Source organism: Phoxinus phoxinus (assembly GCF_949152265.1).
Source record: "Phoxinus phoxinus genome assembly, chromosome: 8".
Lineage (NCBI taxonomy): Eukaryota > Metazoa > Chordata > Actinopteri > Cypriniformes > Leuciscidae > Phoxinus > Phoxinus phoxinus.
In genome coordinates, this window is record NC_136883.1 from 36,198,026 (window position 1) to 36,215,619 (window position 17,594).

At 37.3% G+C, this 17,594-nt stretch overlaps 1 protein-coding gene across 1 annotated transcript in view; it reads right to left on the reverse strand.

The window, feature by feature from the left end:
• Positions 1–2,787: 2,787 nt before the first annotated feature.
• Positions 2,788–17,594, reverse strand: part of gmps (guanine monophosphate synthase) — a 30,125-nt gene continuing 15,318 nt past the window's right edge. The window contains exons 10-16 of the mRNA XM_079620379.1: positions 14,449–14,554; positions 13,554–13,669; positions 12,431–12,556; positions 9,646–9,761; positions 8,543–8,673; positions 6,343–6,515; positions 2,788–4,466 (exon numbers count right to left, since the gene is read on the reverse strand). Coding sequence (XP_079476505.1) covers positions 4,365–4,466; positions 6,343–6,515; positions 8,543–8,673; positions 9,646–9,761; positions 12,431–12,556; positions 13,554–13,669; positions 14,449–14,554 — 870 coding nt within the window. The 3' untranslated portion in view covers positions 2,788–4,364. The remainder of the gene's footprint in view (positions 4,467–6,342; positions 6,516–8,542; positions 8,674–9,645; positions 9,762–12,430; positions 12,557–13,553; positions 13,670–14,448; positions 14,555–17,594) is intronic.

The window sequence follows — 17,594 nt, forward strand, 5'->3', positions numbered from 1 at the left end:
TTACAAATGATGAAAATATTTTTTTACAGTGCTTTCTTTTGATCATTAATCTGCTACGTCATGTTTATGACATATTTATGTTGTCTTGGTAATGTCAAGTTGTCATTACCAAGACACTGACAGGTTATGATGTTATGACACATTGACATAAAACAATACAAAGACATCTCAAACAATGTCATATTTGCATTAAAAATGTCATAATTGAGCGAATGACACTTAATGACAGTTTTTATAAACATGCATAAAACCTCCTTCATATTCATAACATGTGTCATGTCAGTCTTATGCACACTTTTATTCAGCAAGGACGCATTAAATTGATTAAAAAAAATAACAATAAAGACATATAATGTTACAAAAGTTTGTTTCCAATAAATGCTGTTTTTTTGTACTCTCTATTTATCAAAGAATCCTGAAAAAGCCATCACAGGAATACATTACATTTAAATTTATTTTATATTGTAATGATATTTCACAGTAGTATTCTTTTTATTGTATTTGTGTATATAAAAAAATGCAACCTTGGCTTGATAAACATTCAAAAAAAGAAAAGAAAATCTTATTGACCCCAAATTTAGCCGTGCAAATGGAAAACATAAAAAAATTAAAATAAAAAGTTGTGGAAAAATACCTTCTTAAAGACTAAAAAATAGATAGATGGATAGATAATAAATCATAAAAAAGTGTTTAATAAAATTGTCTGACAATCACATCGTTTCATTATGTTTGTGTATTCTGTGAAGAAACTCTAGATAGATGATCTAGTCAAGTGGAGAATATATGCAACATTTAGAAAAATATTGTTTGCTTTTGTCTCACACAGTGCCAGATGACTTACAGTATGGCATAATTTTTGCTGCTTTATATTAATATTTGATGTCAGTCCCTCACACTCTTTAGACTCATCTGTCTCTCCATAGCATCTGAAACATCTGTGAAAAAAGAAGCTCTGTATTTTTTTCAAACATTGAAAACATTTTAATTGCAGCTCAGTGTGTGTGTGTGTGTGTGTGTGTGTGTGTGTGTGTGTGTGTGTGTGTGTGTGTGTGTGTGTGTGTGTGTGTGTGTGATCTGCAGGCTTCAGCTTGTTCACTGGTGTCGTTTAGCTCTTGAACACACTCCATACTGTATCTTTCCTTTCCTTCGGGATCTGGCTGTTTGTGGATGTGCTTGTCACTACATGTCTGACACACACCTGATCCCTCTTCCCAGGTGAACGGGAGAAACACACACACAAGCACACTGTAGTTCACAAACAAGAGCCTCACGTTACACAATATCTGTTCTTCACGCTTCAATGGAGAGTTTAACTGCTAACAGCGGCTTTAGCAGTTCATGTCAAGTGTGCTCATCTGTGTCCGGTTAAATGCACAGTTTTCGGGCTTAAAGAGTAAAACGTTGACGTAAAAGACCAGAATCAAAGCATTCTGGGAAATGTGCAAAGACATCTAAATGCTGATTTACCAAAAAAGTGTCACTTTTTGGTTTGGTGCTAGGTTTAGGTTTAAGTTTAGGTTAGGTTTAAGGGTGGGTTAAAGTGATAGTTCACCCAAAAATATAAATTCTGTCATTATTTACTCACCCTCACATTTATCAAGTAAAATATCAAGAAGATATTACTGATAAACAGTTGATGGGCCGCATTGGCATCCATAATATGAAGAAGAAAAAAATACAATGGAAGTCAATGGGGTCCATCAACTCTTTGGTTTCCGACATTCTTCAAAATATCATCTTTTGTGTTCAGCAGAAGAAAGAAATTCATACGGGTTTTGAAACAACTTGACGGCGAGTAAATTATCATCTTTTGGGTGAACTGTCCCTTTAGTGGAATGGTCAGCGGTGTAATTACAGCTGTAATGTTTAAAAACAAGCACCGTGTAAACCATGCATGTACACAATAAATGCTTTGTATCAAATTATTAATTTTGTTAATCATATATTTCGATGTTATACAGGGTATAGCTAAATATTATTTATATAACACACTTAATATAAAGTGGGGCTGAATTTCCTAATAGATTTGAGATATTGATAAAGCACAACATAACACTTATTTCATTACTAATTACACCAGTGGCGCGAGTAGAGGACTAAATATTTAAAGCAATTTTTTGCTGTATAAAATGCTGATTATAAAAAACAGATTTCCCCCCCCCCCCCCCCCCCTTTTGGATTAAGATGTAGGTATAAGGTATGATATTATGGGCTTCAATGCTGACTGTCCACTAGTGGGCGCTTTTGAGCTCGTGCTGAAAACAACTCATCTCCACATAAACAGCCAGTATGACCATATTTCCTTAACGCCAGAGGACAAAAGCGTTTTTGTGACCGGAAATAAAGCCAAAATAAAATCTAAATAATAGATGAAAAACTTAAAAGTACTTGGAAGCTATTCAAAATAATAATAAACACTATAATAGTATATAAAATTAATAAACACTGATCTGTGACTGATTCCTGGTTGCTGTGAACATGACAATGAATATTGAGTCATTTTGAAAAGTAACATTTTTTATTTTGTTATTTCTTCTTAAGAAAGAAATTATTTAATAGTGATGAAACCCAAAATATTAAATGCCACTATTTTGTGGAGGATGGTCAAAATGATAATTTTCACCTGAGATTTGGAGCCAAATTATGGGGGAAAGATGGTATCATCATATTATTCTTTTTACAATAATGTGATTTGCACCATATTTTATAGTATTAGCCATTTCTAATTAGCTATACAAGCTTATGAATCAAAAGCAATGAATATATAATCAATGAATGAAAGATCTTGTGATGAGAGAAATCTGAACACAGAGTTCTTTATTAAAGCTCAGTTTGCATTATACAAATATCAGTTTCAAACTGCATGCGGTGGCTTGGTCTGAGGCACAATACTAAAGTAAAACAGCATTGTTCATGTTTAGACAAAAAAAAAGGAAAAAAAAAGAGGCAGGGTCAACAGAGAATTGCATAAATTAAACTGAATATCATATGTAATATTGCAGTTTACCCACTTAACTTGTTAGTTGTATTTTTAATAGACAAGTAAAATATACACATGATAAATGTGACACTGAGAAAAAGACATTAAGAGCGATTAAGACAAGGGAGTAAGTTCATCTTGCATTGAGTTTTTTTTTTGCTATCGTGACAACGGAAGGTTTTGAAATGAAATCTTTGAAGACAATAAATACCGAGCATTTCACAACAATTCTCTACATCATAAATTAGACAGAGGGTCGGACCCCGATCGCCATTTGAGCGCCCCCTCTCTCTATACAGACAAGAACACACTTCTGTTAAAGGAGTGGATATTAAAAACACAGGAGGTCCAAATTCATTTAAGCCCAACTTCGGACTCGGCGCACTTCCCTGTCAATCGCCTGTTCTTCCTCCCTCTGTAAATCTCTTTTCCTTTGCCTTCAGAAACACTATTGCTCTACAAAGCACAAAAAATACCAAGGCCTTTATTGGTGAAAATAAGTACACTGTTGATCTTACGCGTTTATAAGACCAGCCCAGGCAAACTCATTTAAAATGCAGATATTACACTTAGCACTATTCAAATGTTAATAATCCTGTTCTTGAAATGAAAGAAGAAAATAATGCAGCATAAAATAAAGTCACATCCCTGAAAAACAAAGTAAACCCCCCAAAAAAAGGAAAAAAAAGAAAAGAAAACAGGCACAAATTTCAGGAAGCCTCCAAGATTTAGGAGTCTCCTTCACAGCAACACCTCTGTGATCAACCAACCCGTGCACAGCGTAGAGAGCGCATTTGTATTTGGCAAATTAACGTCGATTGGTCACGGTTTAAAGAACTAACTACTGCTAATCTCCATTGAGGAGTTCAGGTGACGCATCCAAACCGAAATCAACACTGGGAAAGTGAAAACAAGCTTTTAAAGGCAGAAAGCGGCGATCCTTGAATCAGTGGATTTGCTTAAAAAAAAAAAAAGTTGTTTTGTTCGTGTCGTCCTGCGCATGGACAGTCGACTGCCTTGTAACAACAGAAAGCATGGAGGAGTGACCTGTCACAATGCATTAAACACACAGAGCTGATACAAAAAACTAATTCAATGCATCATCGTTGTTATTCTCAGTGTCGAGGATAACAACAACAACAATTATAATACCAATAATATTACAACCGACCCCAAAAAAAGTGGCCGGGCTGAAGTAGCGATGTCAGCTTAGCGCCGATCACAGTACAACCTGCCACTGTCGGGAATGTTCCGGTCTCACTGGGACACTGGCAGGGCGGCGTGCCTAAAGGGGTCGAGGGGTTCGGGGGGGGAATGTTACAGTACCGGGAGAGGGGGAGGTAGAAGAGGAGTCGACGAGGATCAATCTGAAGAGTTCACGGCTCTACTCCCATTCGGTGGTTCCCGGGGGCTTGGACGTCAGGTCATACATCACCCTTGAGATGCCGGGGATTTTCTTGATCTCGTTGACCATTTTGAGAACCACCTGTGGCCAGAGGAGCACGAGTTAGTGGATGGGAATGATGGAGGGAGGGTTTGTGTTAGGACTGAACGATTTAAGCCCTTAAGCGGCACCCCCCTTTTTTTTTTAATAGACATGAAAATGCACATTTCGAACTTAAATGGTTGTAATTCAAGAATGCTTTGGAATATAGATGTAAGATTGTTCTTGTTTTAAAGAAGACATTTAGCAGATGTAGATGTGAAATAAATTAAGAAAGTTAAACAGAAAAAAAGTTATAGAAGTTTGAGTTTATGAAAATGTACAATGTTAATTTTATATACAATATATATTTTCAAAACCTGGGTGACTCTAAAAATGCAAAAAAATAAAAATAAATCAAAGCCAAAAATCTGAACAAGTTGTGTTTCAAATGTTAGGTTGATATCTCCAAAAATAAGCGTTCAGTGAGATTTAGTTTGGGCGCAGTACCACACTTCTCCACTAGTGGACATTACTGCCCATATAAGGGCGCCTCCATTTCCATATGTTGTTTGAGTGATCTCAACCATTATTTTTACAATTTTCAAACAATTTATGAAGTAGACATCCTATTCAGAAGTAGTATCGTAGGTTTGGCAGATTTTGAAATGAATTCAACCTCTAAGAAACACAGAAAGATCACGTATGTGCATTATAGCTCGCTGCCACATCACTAATGCTGAATCTATTATTATTTTCTTCATATTTAAAACATTATCAGACCTTTTTTTCTAAAAGAATTGAACGGATGCTATCTTTTGAACTCTTGGCATGAAAACAAACTGAGGTTTCTATCATTCTTTCATGATTTTTCATGTTCATATTTCAAAATAAAGGTCTGAACACGCCTTAGGAGTATGAACATATTATTGTTGCAAATTTATAAATTACGGCTCCTGTAATTTATTTAAAAAATCAGTCACCAAATTTGGCACCTCAAGAGCTCGCCTTCCCACCTTATTTTTGGTATTGCTATTTGTTTTTTGTTTTATTTCGTCATCTTTGTAAATATTATTTTCTCGTTATTCTTCCACTTTTTGGCACTGTAAAAATAAACACAATTGAGCAGAGTTTTTATTTATTTATTTTTATTGCCCTGACCGTCATAGAGTTACACACACCTCTTTATTTAAATGTTATACTCCCTAGCCAATCCTAAAAAAAATCTAAGGGACGTAACAATGTGATTCGCGGATTATTTACAAAGTTTAACCATCATAGAGTAAAAGATTAGCATTTGCATGTGTCGAGTCAGGCATCATCAGTTCTCTTTCTCTTTCTTTTGAGCTTAAACGGACACGTGCACGTAAAATTAAAAATGAATGCCCGTCTCGGGGAGTATCCTTGTAAACACAAGTCGGTTATATGTTGGAAACGATTGAGAAAGGAAACGGATGCGTGTCATTTATAAAAGATCTGTGCATTCGTCTTAAAGGGACAGCAGCCTAATGTACATGCACTGTTTGTGTCACCAATGATCAAACAACTAAAGAGAAAGAGAAAATGACTTATGATAAATTGTATTAATTAATTATATTAGTTATGTTTAATTTATACAGTGAAGACTGCCATTTTACATTTGATTATTACATTTCTGTACCTGAATACTGTTAGATTTACCTGAACAACATAAACCACTCCTTATTTCAATTGTATCTTTATTTTATTGTATTTAGCTATGCTTGTAATTTGTTTATAATTTTCTTTGCGGATTCATTCCTCTTCAAAATCACCCCAATTATTTTATAATGATTCATTATTTTCATCTGGTGAAATTGGTTTTATATCGCAATTTTAATCGCAGAACAACAAAACATCAAAATGTACGTTTTTCCCAATACGTAGTTTGTATGTGTGTGTGGAGGATCTGGGCTCTCACCTCTTCAGGGATTTGGTTGTCTGGAGTCGCGGCGATGCCGGTCATGAAGTCGCTGGTGATGAAGGTTCTGATGACGACGGACCGTCTGCAGGACGGCTGCTTCTGAAGCGGGTCACGATCAAAGTGCAGTGGTGTGAGGATGACTGGCATCTGGCTGATTTTACTCGAGTAGCCTGGACATAAAGCACAATACATAACGGTGATGCTAGTATATAAACAGCATTCATAAACAGTGATGTATACATAAACAATCTAGTCTAGCTGGCATGCCAACATACAGGTGACACTCGAAAAATTTGAATATGGTGCAAAAGTTCATTTATTTCAGTAATTCAACTTAAAAGGTGAAACTAATATATTATATAGACTCATTACATGCAAAGTGAGATATTTCAAGCCTTTATTTGTTATAATTTTGATGATTATGGCTTACAGCTTTTGAAAACCTTTTCACAATATTCTAATTTTGAATTTGGGGTGTTCATAAGCTGTAAGCCATAATCATCAAAATTATAATAAATAAAGGCTTGAAATATCTCACTTTGCATGTAATGAGTCTATATAATATATTAGTTTCACCTTTTAAGTTGAATTACTGAAATAAACTTTTGGACCATATTCAAATTTGTGGAGTTTCACCTGTAGTAGGTGGAGGTATTGCAGCTTAAAGAATAGTTCACCCAAAAATTAAAATTGATCCCATAATTTATTCACCCTCAATCCATCCTAGGTGTATATTACTTTCTTTCAGCCAAACATAATCAAGAGTTATATTAAATAATATCCTGGCCATTCCCAGCTTTGTAATGCCATTGAAGTGTGCCCATGTTTTTGAAGCTCAAAAAGCGCATCCATCCATCATAAAAGTAAGTTAATAAACGCCTTCTGAAGCGAAGCAATGGGTTTTTGTAAGAAAAATATCCGTATTTAAAACTTTATAGTCTGTAGTTCACAAGACAGTCGAGTTTCGGCAGAAAGATTACAGGAAGTTGAATTTGAATGACAGGAAGTTGAATTTGAATGACAGGAAGTGGAATTAAATTCATGGCAATTCAAAGAAATTCCACACAGTCACACAACAGAAAGTATGTGTTTAAACTCACACACGTTCAGTGTTAGGAAGGTTACTTTGGAAATGTAATTACTGTTATAAGTTTCCCATTATAAATGTGCTTTGGATTACTTTATCAATGTAAAGCAATTTCCTTTTAATTTGATTAGTAACTAATTGAATTACACATTTTACATCAAAATACAACTAAACGTAATACAACATTTTACGTAATACAACTAAATAAAATTACATTCATTTAGCAATTTAATAACATAATTTCATTACACATAACTAGTCACTCCTCAACCCTGCATACATTTTGTTCTAAAATATAGAATATGATCAAACTCTTGAAATAAATGACCCCCTCAATGTTGTTTAATTAGTTTTGTTCCAATGTTATTTTCATTTCAAAGTAATCAAATAACACAAAGTGCATAATGCCATCATATCTGACATGTAAAGCTTCATTGTTAAACACTTCACTTAAAATATGTATATGAATTTCTTTGAATTTTTATTGAATTACAATTCTGCTTCCTTTATTTCAATTAATTCTAGATCCTGTTTTTGATATAAATTCAAATTCAAGAATTTAATTGTAATTTAGGAATCATTCTCAATTCAATTCTGAATTGTGCACAAGCCTGACACCTGGGATGACTTGAGAGTGAGTAAATTAGGGGATATGTTTAATTTTTGGCTGAACTATTCCTTTAGTGCTGGTTGCCACCCGTCATAAAACGGGAAAAAGACAACGATGATGCCATGTGTAGCTACTTCTACTGCACAGAATCATTATGGAGGAGATAAAAGACAAAAGACAAAAGCGAGACAGTCCACAAGCATCCAAAAAAATGTGGCTTGTCGGTGTGGGACTTTTTTTGGATGCCTGTTCACACCAAAGATGATAACTATTACTTTAAACAGTTAAACCTGTATAACAAAAAAAAAGTAATTGCAACAGTAACGTTTGTTGTCTTTAACTGATGTTGTCTATAACCAAGCAGATTTTCCCCTCAGAGACGTAACTGTGGTGAGAGTGTTTACACAGCTCTCGCAGAAGCAGTAGCTGTGGTGGGAGTGTTTACACATGTAAAGGTTATGACAATAATAAAGCAGACAGCGGAGACAAACAGCTCTTACCGGACTCCCTTAAAATGGAGTGTGCTACAAAATCTGCCTGTCTAAGCGTGCTCAGTACACCCGTGGTCAGGAAGGTGGGCGTGATGTCAGTGGGCGGCTCCTTAACATGTGACCCAAAGACGTAAACAACTCTGCAAAGGAAGAGATGAACAAGGGACACAAGAGGGACATCGTCAGAATACATATTAAAGGGATAGTTCATGTGAATAAAAGCCTAAAATTAAATCTGTTCATCATATAAAGCGAACGAGTCTCTTCAGAAAAGTTGGACTAAACCGCTCAATTCATATGGATCAGTTTTACGATCTCTTTATGAACTTTTTGAAGTGCCAAAGACAGTCGAGGGACAGAAAACTTTCTGATTTCATTACATTTGTGCTTCGAAGATGAACGAAAGTCTTACGGGTTTGATGACATAAGGGTGATTAAATGGTGACAGAATTTCTTTTTTGGGAGAACTATCCCTTAAAGACACATATTAAAGGACTATTTCACACATAAATAACTTTTTTAATGCGTTTGAAAAAAGTATTTCATGCTCACCCAGGCTGCATTTATTTGATCCAAAAAATCATCATATTGTGAAACTTTAATCATATATTTAAATGTAAAGCATTCCTGTGATCAAAGCTGAATTTTCAGCATCATTACTCCAGTCTTCAGTGTCACATGATCCTTCAGAAATCAGTCTAATATGATGATTTGCAGCTCAAGAAACATCAATGTTGAAAACAGTTGTGCTGCTTCATCTTTTTGTGCAAAGATTGATAAAACAATTTCAGGATTATTTGATAACAGAAAGCTTTTGTAACATTATAAATGTCTTTTGATCAATTCAATGCATTGTTCTGTTTGTATATATTCTTTGACAGACTGGGGTGGGGTTCAATAAGTTTTACTTCTCCCCACTTAATTTCAAGCATAAGTGTATAAGTTATTATTATTAAAAGTTATTATCATTGTGTATCTTTTCTGTTGTCACATTATTTGCTTATGCAATATGACAAAAAAATATATTTTTTTCAGAGGGGACAATGAATACTCAAGTGAATAGTTCTTCAACATGGTTGGTGGAGCAAAGTGACATCCGGATGTGTCATTACCTGTTGATGGAGTGACAGATCCGTGGGATGAGTCTGGCCAGGAACATCAGTGAATCCCAGTGAGGAGCCTCTTTACTGCTCACCCCACACACATAACTGTATGACCGGGAGTCACCCTGTACACACGGATCATATGGACTCAGAGTCAGAACATGTTCAGCCCAACATCTCAGGAAAGACAAAAATATCCATTTTAAACATTTGTGGAGAATGACACATCCTTGCTGTGGAGAAGACACCGACTGTTTAACTATAAACCATCAACAACAACAACAACATGCATAAATACAGTGCATGGTATTTAAAACTCTTTGGCCCCCTGTGTGTCAGCATGTCCCAGCTCAGAGTCTGGAGGCCGGGGTAATTTTAGCCCAGCCGTGGTTTAGTAGGAGGCTGTTTGTAACAGGAACACCCAGCCATGCATCATCAACCAATGTGGTGAGACGCTGACGGCTCTGTCTGGACCAGCGAGCGAGAACTGAAGTAAACCAGCCTCCTCGAGCACTAGGACTGAAGAAAAGCTGTTTATAAATACAAACATCATGAGACGTGCACATAGCAGCAGAGGAACGATCACTCTATATGCTGACGTGATACAGACTGTCCTGCACTGCAAGCACAGCTCTCTGACATTCTCATCACAACTATAAATAACATCAAAATTAAACAAAGCAGTAGAGAGCGAATAAGCACACATAAGTGTGTGTGTGTGTGTGTGTGTGTGTGTGTGTGTATCTATGTACGTATGTGTGTGTGTGTATCTATGTACGTGTGTGTGTGTATGTATCTATGTACGTATGCGTGTGTGTGTGTGTGTGTATCTATGTACGTATGCGTGTGTATCTATGTACGTATGCGCGTGTGTGTGTGTGTGTATGTATCTATGTATGCATGTGTGTGTGTGTGCATATCTATGCGCGCATGTGTGTGTATCTATGTCCTTTTCACACCACACTGACGCGTGTGTGTGTATCTACTACCTTTTCACACCACACTGATCACTCTGGTCCCAATCAGTTGATGAAACAAACCAAAATGCGCGTGTGTGTGTGTGTGTGTGTGTGTGTGTGTGTGTGTGTGTGTGTGTGTGTGTGTGTGTGTGTGTGTGTGTGTGTGTGTGTGTGTGTGTGTGTGTGTGTGTGTGTGTGTGTGTGTGAAAAAAAGAAGAAAGAGTATTTTTGAAAGGCTAACCACAGACATGTGAACATTTTGGCGCTATGCAGCCACACAGGGTTAGAGACAGAGTTAGAGTTTGTTGTTTTGGAGACAATATAAGTTGAACCTAAAACAAGTGAGCAGTGTGGTGGACTGTAAGCACTCTGATTGGTCTGCAGTTACGCATTAGCCGCAGAGTGCAATGCACTGTGTTGTGACGCATTCCTCCCATAGCTATCATAAAAATTTTGTGACTTCTGTTGGCTCAGTCCAGACAGGATAGCCTTCGTTGCCCTTGTGCATCGATGAGCCTTGGGTTTGTGGTTTGTTGGTATATTCTCACCACTGCTGACCGAGAGCAACACACAAGCTTTGGCGTTTCAGAGATATGGTTTTGGTTCATTCATTTGGTCCGGACCAAGGCCGAAAAATTATTGTTTGTAGCATTTTTCAGGCATTTTGGTTCCTTTTCACACCAGACTGATCGCTCTGGTCCCAATCAGTTGATGAAACAAACCAAAATGCAGTCACGTGACAACATCCACATCACTCGTTGGCCAGATGGGTCTTGAATGTATTTCCATAACTGCACTTCGATTGGTCAGTATTAACATCGGGGAAAATTCACACAGACTCTATGAAACCCCCTTTCCCTGAGCGGTTTGCTAAACAAAGCCAAGATTTCACTGTTCTTGTGAGTTTTTGAAAGTTGGGACCTAATATGGTCATCAGACAAAATTTCTATGTGGCTCCGCACCTCCTCACAACTCCAAGTTTGTCCGCGAGCTGCCATGCTGTCAACAAACATTAGTCCTCATCCCATAATGCACAGCGCTGCGGACTACGGCAGCTGGTTTAGCCCAAAAATGCGCAGGTCTTTGGCAGTTGGGTCTGTTCGAGGTCGGATCACGTTCTCAACACAAACTAACCGCTCCAGAGTTCATTTGAAAGCGTACCTCGACGCTTGTTTGGTCCGCTTTGGTGCGCACCCGAGTGCGATTTGCATTCACATCTGCCCAAACCAACCGCACCAAGAGGGACAACGAACTCTAGTGCGATTCAACCGGACTAAACGAGCACCCTCAGTCGCCTTGCCATAACAATCTGTTGAGTACGAGAGCTGATTGTGTGCTTACCATCTAATTTACCCAGACCATAATATGTGGTCTTGTTAGGAGATCTTGCTTCATCTGTGACAGGTCATAATATTTTGCCTCATCGGTATATAACACTTAATTCCTGTGCAAAGTGACATGCTAGTAAAAAGCCAGAGGATTTGCCTGCCGGCAGTTTAGGACGCAATGAGCAATCGAGTCTCTTATATAGATCAGTGATTAAGACTCAAGTCAAATAGTAACCTCATAAAAGCGAGTTAATTATACATGGATAGAGTCACCACCATGTCCTGCCGAATACTCAGTAACACTGTTATTATTGGACACTTTTGCATGTGGAATAAATTAATCAATTTTACAATACCATCTGTAATTGAAAAGTGAGACGGCATCCACACCACTAGGTGTCAGTACCAGTGAAATACATATTGTTCAATGCAACAAACATTCTGAATTATTCTTATGCTCACATTATGAATTATGTCTGAAAGTATTTGGCGGATGACAAGGCTTACCTGTACACCGACAGTTTTGATTGGCAGCAGAAAGGCATTTAGTGAATGAAGGCTGGTGATCTGCATGAGCTTCTCTTCCTCCTCATCTGATATGCATGACTTCACTCTTTGAAGAAGCGTGTGAGGCTGGATGGATTAACATCAGAAGGATTGATATTTTATAGCATGCTATATATAATACAAAGGAAGCTTTGTAACGACTGTGTGCTTTCAAGTGTCCACTTTCAACTTAATCAGAAAACTTACTGTTAAAGGTGCAGTAAGCGATTTCTGAAAATCATCTTAAATCAACACCAATTTGCTAGATGTCTGTTCTGTGTGTGTGCTGAAAAAAATATTGTGTGTAGATAGTCCTGCCTGTGTAAATAGGAGAAGAAGAAAAAAAAGTGGATCGGACCAAACAGACCGAGCAGCTCAACACTCAAGTAGCCAATCAGCAATAGGGGGCGTGTCCACTCATGATGGGGGAGGAGAGAAAGGTCAGAGGAATGTAATTGACTGTTCGCAAAGACCCGCCCCCTTTAGTTACTGTTGCTATGTCCGACAAGCTACGAAAAATACATCGCGGAGCAGAGAGGACACTGACGACAGACAGGACAGACCAGCTTACTTTTGATATGAATCAAAGTCTCACCTTTCACATTTGGTCATATTTTTAAAGAAATTTAAACAATAAATATCGTTTTGTGGCTCTTTAATGTGTCTGACAGATCGCTGTAGAGCCTCAGTTAAAGCTGCTCGTGAACCGATCATCTCTTCCTTCTAGTTAATTTATAGCATCAAATAAACATGAATGAACATCAGAAGGAACGTTGTTTTAACCGCGGAAAGACGTCAGTACACTCCGCTTCTCAAGTTCAAATCCTCCCATGTTAATCTACTAACTCTCCTGACTGCAAAAAAATGGCGGATCCGGCGGATTATGATTGGTCAGATCGCCTGTCAATCAAATTCCCTGCGAAGGGTCAATTGCAAGAAGTAGTTCCAATTTCAGCTTTCAGATATCAACAGTGTTTCTCAGAAATCGCTTATTACTGCACCTTGAAGTTGAAAAGATCAATTATGTAAGATCAGTGCCAATAATTCAGCAAACAAGAAGCAATGTTTAAACACACACACACACCTTTTTGACACTGGCAGAGAAGTCTGTGATGATTTTCAGGACGTTGTTGGTCTCGGCGAAGTCTTTACAGACGTAAGGCTCATCAGCACAGATCACTCTAATGGCCAGACCCGGACCTGCCAACACATTACACACCATTTCAGCAAAGCACATTTCAGAAGTCGTTAATCGCTACATGAAACATTCAAAATGTGCAAAAGATCTTTGTTTTAGTCAGAAGTCTTACAAAGCCTGCTTTTATTTGAACAAAAATATAGTAAAACCTGTAATACTGTAAAATATCGTTTTCTATGTGAATATATCGTAAACTGTAATTTATTCCTGTGGTCAAAGCTGGATTTTCAGCATCATAACTCCAGTGTCACATGATCCTTCAGAAATCATTTTAATATGATGATTTGATCCTCAAGAAACATTTCTGATTATTACCAATATTATAAATGCTTTTACTGCTTTTTGTGGAAAACTAACAAATTTTTGCAGGATTATTTAATAAATAGAAAGTTCAAAATAACAGCATTATTTAAAAATATTTTTTTCTTCATAAAAGTCAGTCACTTTTGATTAAATTATTAAATTAAATGCATCCTTGCTAAATAAAATGTGTGAATGCTCTTTACAGATTTGATTAATTCTATGATTATAAATATAATGATGACCTGATAATTCTGAAGTGTGGACACATCACTATCCCATGAGGCCACGGGAGAGGATTTGTGAATAACAGTGAAGCGACGTAATTGACGCTGGTAGGTCACATGATAATGACAACATTGCATATGAAGTACATCCGAAAGGTACACTTGAAATTGACAACTTATGTAATTTGTTTTAACTACGTATTAGTGGAACTGAAGCAAATAATAAAGCAGAAAGAGGTTTCTGATGGTCTTACCAGGGAAGGGGTGTCGGGAGACGATCTCTTCAGGGAGTCCCAGCTCTCGACCTAGTGCTCTCACTTCATCCTTATGGAAATCCTTCAGTGGTTCGATTACTTTACCCTGAAGGACACAACGTTCAGAAGAATCAGCAAATAACAGTTATGAACAGTTTCTTCAACATGAAGAGGAAGAGACTCCCTATTGTGTGCCTTTATTCTATCACACAGAGGCAGGGCGCTCTGAATAAACTGCAGCCAAATACAACATAAAACCACTTTCCCTGCTTGAGTTCACCTATATGGACAAAAGAAACTGCATTAATGGTTTAAAAAAAAAAAAAAAAAAAAAAAAAGGGTTCGTTCACCCAAAAATGAAAATTCTGTCAGTAATTAGTAATTACTCACCCTCGTGTTGTTCCAAGTTGTAAGTCTTTCGTTCATCTTCGGATCACAAATTAAGATATTTTTGATGAAATCTGAAGGCAGTTCCACTCCTCCATAGGTTTTCAGAGGGAATCAAACTCGCCGGCCCAGAATAGTTATTAAAACATCGTTACAATAGTCCAAGTGACTACAGTGGCTCTGCATTAAGTTTATCATGCGACATCAATACTTTATGTGCGGAAAAACAACAAAAATAACGACTTTATTCCACAACACATTCTCTCTGGGCCTCTAGTTGGTTCACGTAGTGTTTTAGCGCTGCGCGTCTGTGTTGCGCGTCACCACGCATCACACACGACCAGCGTCGGCCAATAGTGAGTCTACGTGGTAGTTTGGGTCCCTCTGAAAGCCTATGGAGGAGTGAGACTGCCTTCAGATTTCATCAAAAATATCTTAATTTGTGATCCGAAGATGAACGTAAGACTTACATGGTTGGAACAACATGAGGGTGAGTAATTACTGACAGAATTTTCATTTTTGGGTGAACTAACCCTTTAAGGAATTTAAGGAATATCCAGTTACCAAGCTAAAGAGGAGGGGTGAGGAGAAATCATATTTTATTTTTATTATTATTATTTCACTCTAATGCTAAAACACTGTAACAAAAGTTACATTATCATCGCAGTCAGGCAGAAACCTCTCCATATTCTTTATTTTTTAATAAATCATTACTCTTGGTCACCCTTTATGCCTGCCTGTGGGTTTTTCAAATATTTAAAGGTACAATATGCAATATTTTCTGCCGCTAGAGGCGCTACATTCCAAACAACAACAACAACGGCGTAGCTTGATGACAATGTGAAGGAGCGTGGAATGATGGGAACTGTTGTTTTTAACTCCACCGTGGATGTAAATCAGTCAGACGGGAATCGAAATATCATGTTCATGGATGAGGTTCTATTTTTATAAATGTTGCGTTTAATGACATGCTTTTATTTCATTAAAATGAATCAACCGCAAGAAAAGTAAGGTTTAATACTAAATTGATTATCATAGATGTTACTGTATTTGTCTAATTCATTGTTGTGATAACGCTGCGCAGTTTTACGTGTTCTAAACAATTGTTGTAAAAGTACATTCGAACATACCCACATCATTTGCCAAAAGACCTACTAATCTTTATGTATAACACATACTAAATTTATTTACATGGCCATAAACACCAGACGTGAGAAACAATGTCAATAAACTAAACAAGCCTAAAGCAATAATACTTTCCTTACATAAACATAATAACTATTACCGAATGCTACATTTGGAATATATAACATTGACCCGTACGTTTATGGGACTGTCTTTGTCGACAGAACCGGCTGCAATCGGTAAAGAATAATTGTGTTCCATGACGACTGCATGAAACAAGCTAACGTTTGTTGCTTGATAGACGCTACAACTAGGGGTGTGCCGGTTTCAGAATTGGTGATGACGGTTATGATGTGAGTCAAATGTGACGGTTCGTAACATAACCGTCGGTTTTTTTTTTTAAATCCTTAAAAAAAAAAAAGCAATGAACATGCTTTGTTTTAAATAAATCACACACACTAAACAAATCCTTTTAAAAACGTAGGCTGCTTAAATTATATAAGAGCTGCATAAAAATGAATGAGTAGGCCTAAATTGCAGATGATAAAATCTACATACCTTTATCAAAGAAAAAAAAAGTCGAACAACGATTGTTGTGATAATACCTTAATTAAACTAACTAAATACAGGAAACAAAAAAAGTGCAATGACATTTTAAATTCCTAATCTTTTTCGACTTCAAAGTTCCGTGACAGGAACACCAACATGTTCACTTTACTCGGTTTTAGTGACGATCTGACAGGGGTGGCTATGTTACCCGCAGTGCTAAAAACTCGCTCTGATGCTGTGCTTGTAGCACAAATACACATGTATTTACGTGCCAATTTTGCTAAGAGCGGATAGCGTGTGTCTCCCCACCATGCTAGTGGATTAGCCGTAGAGTCAATTGGTTCTTCTTGGAGATAGCGGGTTAACTCCGTGTCAGCGCGCGCTCTGATCGGTAAAGGGGCAGATATTTCAGACCTCCGTTTATTAGGGAGATCTCCAAGATTTCTCAAAGCCGCACCCGTCTAGAAAGGATGTAGCAAAGATATGTAATGCTAATGCATGAGGCATAGGCATAGTTTCATTCATTTACGATGAGATGCGCTCTAGTTCACAACGCAATGCAAGTGAACGCGGCGCGCCGGCACCTCAATGTCACGGTTATTATATTGTCTGCTATATTATTAAATACATGCAATTGGTTGATGAAACATTTATTAAAATTAAGGTACAATTTGTACAAAACGAAATTCGCTTTAAGGAAAGGCTTACAAAGCAAAACTTATATGAAGTGGTAAAAATCATTTCTGACAATTTACAAAACAAAACTTCATTAAGTGGTAAAAACCATGTCTCCCGATGTATTGCGCATATTATGATCCTATCTAAAAAAAAAATATTTTTTTTTTTTTATGTTTGTAAAAAATATTTTAATAACACGGTTTTGGCGGTTATAGAGTTCTAATGACGGTGTTTAACTATAACCGTCGGTCTCACGGTTATATACTAACCGTCACACCCCTAGCTACAACTACAACTTCCGCATTTGTCCAGGACTCCGCGCAGTACGAGCGGTAACCGAGGGTGACGCGGATATGACGCATTGATTGGCGACTCCAGCTCACCCGCTCACACGCCCCGTTTCCTTG